Source organism: Saprolegnia parasitica (genome assembly GCF_000151545.1).
Source record: "Saprolegnia parasitica CBS 223.65 unplaced genomic scaffold supercont2.152, whole genome shotgun sequence".
Taxonomy (NCBI): Eukaryota; Oomycota; class Saprolegniomycetes; order Saprolegniales; family Saprolegniaceae; genus Saprolegnia; species Saprolegnia parasitica.
Genome location: NW_012156546.1, coordinates 63,545 through 65,984, shown reverse-complemented (window position 1 = coordinate 65,984; position 2,440 = coordinate 63,545). Strand labels below are relative to the sequence as shown.

The 2,440-nt window shown below is 59.8% G+C and overlaps 1 protein-coding gene across 1 annotated transcript; it reads right to left on the bottom strand.

Annotated features, from left to right (window-relative positions):
* Positions 1 to 1,725: 1,725 nt before the first annotated feature.
* On the bottom strand, positions 1,726 to 2,382 carry SPRG_14551 (hypothetical protein; the record flags this gene model as incomplete). The annotated part of the gene is made up of 2 exons (XM_012354261.1): positions 1,726 to 1,947; positions 1,996 to 2,382. The coding sequence occupies 2 exons, from the start codon at positions 2,380 to 2,382 to the stop codon at positions 1,726 to 1,728; spliced, it is 609 nt and encodes a 202-aa protein (XP_012209651.1).
* Positions 2,383 to 2,440: the final 58 nt, after the last annotated feature.

The window sequence follows — 2,440 nt, the reverse complement described above, 5'->3', positions numbered from 1 at the left end:
GTAGAGAAAGCCAGCGACCGACGACGGGAGTTGCATCTGCAGAATGTCGCGCATCGGTGCAAAGGCGCACCAGATCGCTCGGACGTATGGGCAGCGCACAAGAAGATGATCGTACGTTTCACGGGCTTGCGCATCGCAGAGAAGGCAGTGTCGGGCATCGCGGCCGAGGAAGTGCAAGCTGGCTCGGACGGCAACGGCTTTCAGCGCGACCCGGTACACGAAGTCGCCGTATCGTGGAAGGACGTGGACTGGCTGCCGTAGAGATACAAATGAGGCCGCTCGGCCCGGGTGCTCGTAGAAGGTCGCTGGGACGCCGAGGTGTTGCACTGGAAGCACACGCCAGTCAAAGCGCGGTCGCTGTCGGAAGCCGGTCAGTCGGACGTCCATAGTCGCCGCGAGGACGACACGTGGTCCACCAACGGCCATAGTAGCTCCCGAAGTACACGCCGCCTCTCGTAACAGCAAAGTACCCCTGCGTGGAGGAACGGCCGCGTGTCATACCAGCAGCTCGCTCATCGGTGCTATCGTCTAGCGAAACGGCGACGACGCTGGGCTGATGCACACGACTTGAAGAGAAGGCGACATCAACGGGCCCACGTCGCTTCAAGCAGGTAAGACGACTGCAGCCAGTGTGCTATTCGCAGACGAAAAGTCGTACTAGTATAAATCGAGACGATGCTGCAGTTGCCAGGATCTGACGGACCCTCGTCATCGATTAGCCACCCGATAGCGATCCATCGATCGCCGAGGTGTTGTTGTGCTTGCACACAGACCAAGACACGCGGCCCGTCGAGGCGCACGGATCAAAACGACAGTGGTCGACAAACCAGACCGACGAGCCAGACTGGTCGGACCGAGCAGGCAATCTCGTTCCTCGTCCATCTACCAAGGTATCACGACAGTGCACCCACGCGGTTGTGTCGCTGAACAAAAAGGGGGCAGAGCGTACCTGGCCTCCTTGCAAGGACCTTTGCGTAATCGCCCAAGGTATTTGTGTCGAGTCTCAAGGAACCGACCTCTACTCACAAGTCTGGTAGGTCGATGGCTAGCGTCGCATTTAGGCAGCCGCATCGAACGACGTGTCTCGATTCGCACGAACGACGGCGCGTGTCGGCGTCCTTGCCCCTGGGCTCGACAGCTACAGTGTTCTCGGAACCACAGAGCTCATCGACCAGCGGTCCAACGGCGTTGTGAGAACGCTGCTGCGGCAACGCAACTCGTGCGAGATACCCGGCGCCTAAGTCGTGCGGTACTTAGACCAATCGCTCCCTTCTTTTTCTCGCGAAGTCCCGATGTCACGACACGTACTGACCCGACTGCGTCCGACCTACTAGTACTACGTGTCAAGGCCATTTCGTACTTCGTACTCCAGTCTTAGATTGCATCGCTTACTAACGTGGAAAGGGGCCTGCGATGCTTGATCCAGCGTGCTTCCGATACCGGTACAAGCTGACGAACCTCGGTGGACGAAGACTCATAGACAGGCCTTCCTTGCCATGTTGCAATATCACGCATCCTCAAGAATGACGAATGATCACACCTCACGTCATCTTGAGGACAGAGCGTCCACAATGTCATACGCGGTAACTTGTTATACGGGACATCGGCGCAGATCCCACGCCACGACTCATGCCAAGTCGCGCTGGATGTTGCAAAGGTCACGTCACAGTCTCCGATCTCGTCATCGCACACAAAGCGTGTACGACAAGAGGTGCAAGGGCAGGTTCACGTAGCTTTATACGTCAAGCTTTTTGCCGCCACTGACGCGTCGTCATCGTCGTCCGACAACAGCCACGGGCCGTGGACACGCGCGCCGTCCATGGCAACCGCCGTATCTTCCAGGCTGCCGAGGAGCTCTGCCATGCTGACGGCAAACGCGACGTCCGAGTGCATGGACTGGATCTGGCACGTGTCGTGGCGCACGATGAGCGTCAGCGTCATGGGTGCCTAGACATTCGATGATACCACCACGCTCGATAGAAAACACTTACGCACCGAGAGCTCACGCCCGACGAGGCGCTGGACCATGTCTTCTCGGGCCAAGACGTGCGGGAAGAGGCACTCGAGCGTCCGGCGGTGGAGACGCAAGCGCATGACGCTGTTGCAGACGACGATGTCAGTCGTCTCGGCCGGCGAGACAGCAATGTGGCGACACGTCATCTCGAGCCCCGCAAAGTACGTGACGTACCGGCGCCACTGGCCAAGGAACGCGTCGACGCCGCCATCGCCCATAAAATCAAAGCCGTCGGCCGCGAGCAGCGATAGCAAGGCGGCGACGTCGTGGTCCGTCGTAATGCCAAAGCGGCAGACGTCAAAGTACGCGGCGCCGACACGGGCGCTCGTCGTGTAGGTCCAATGGCTCGCTCGGGGCGCCGGGTGCATGATGGCCCAGGCCTCGGCGCTGGCCCCTCGAGCCGCGCCTGTCTCGCGCCGGAGCTCG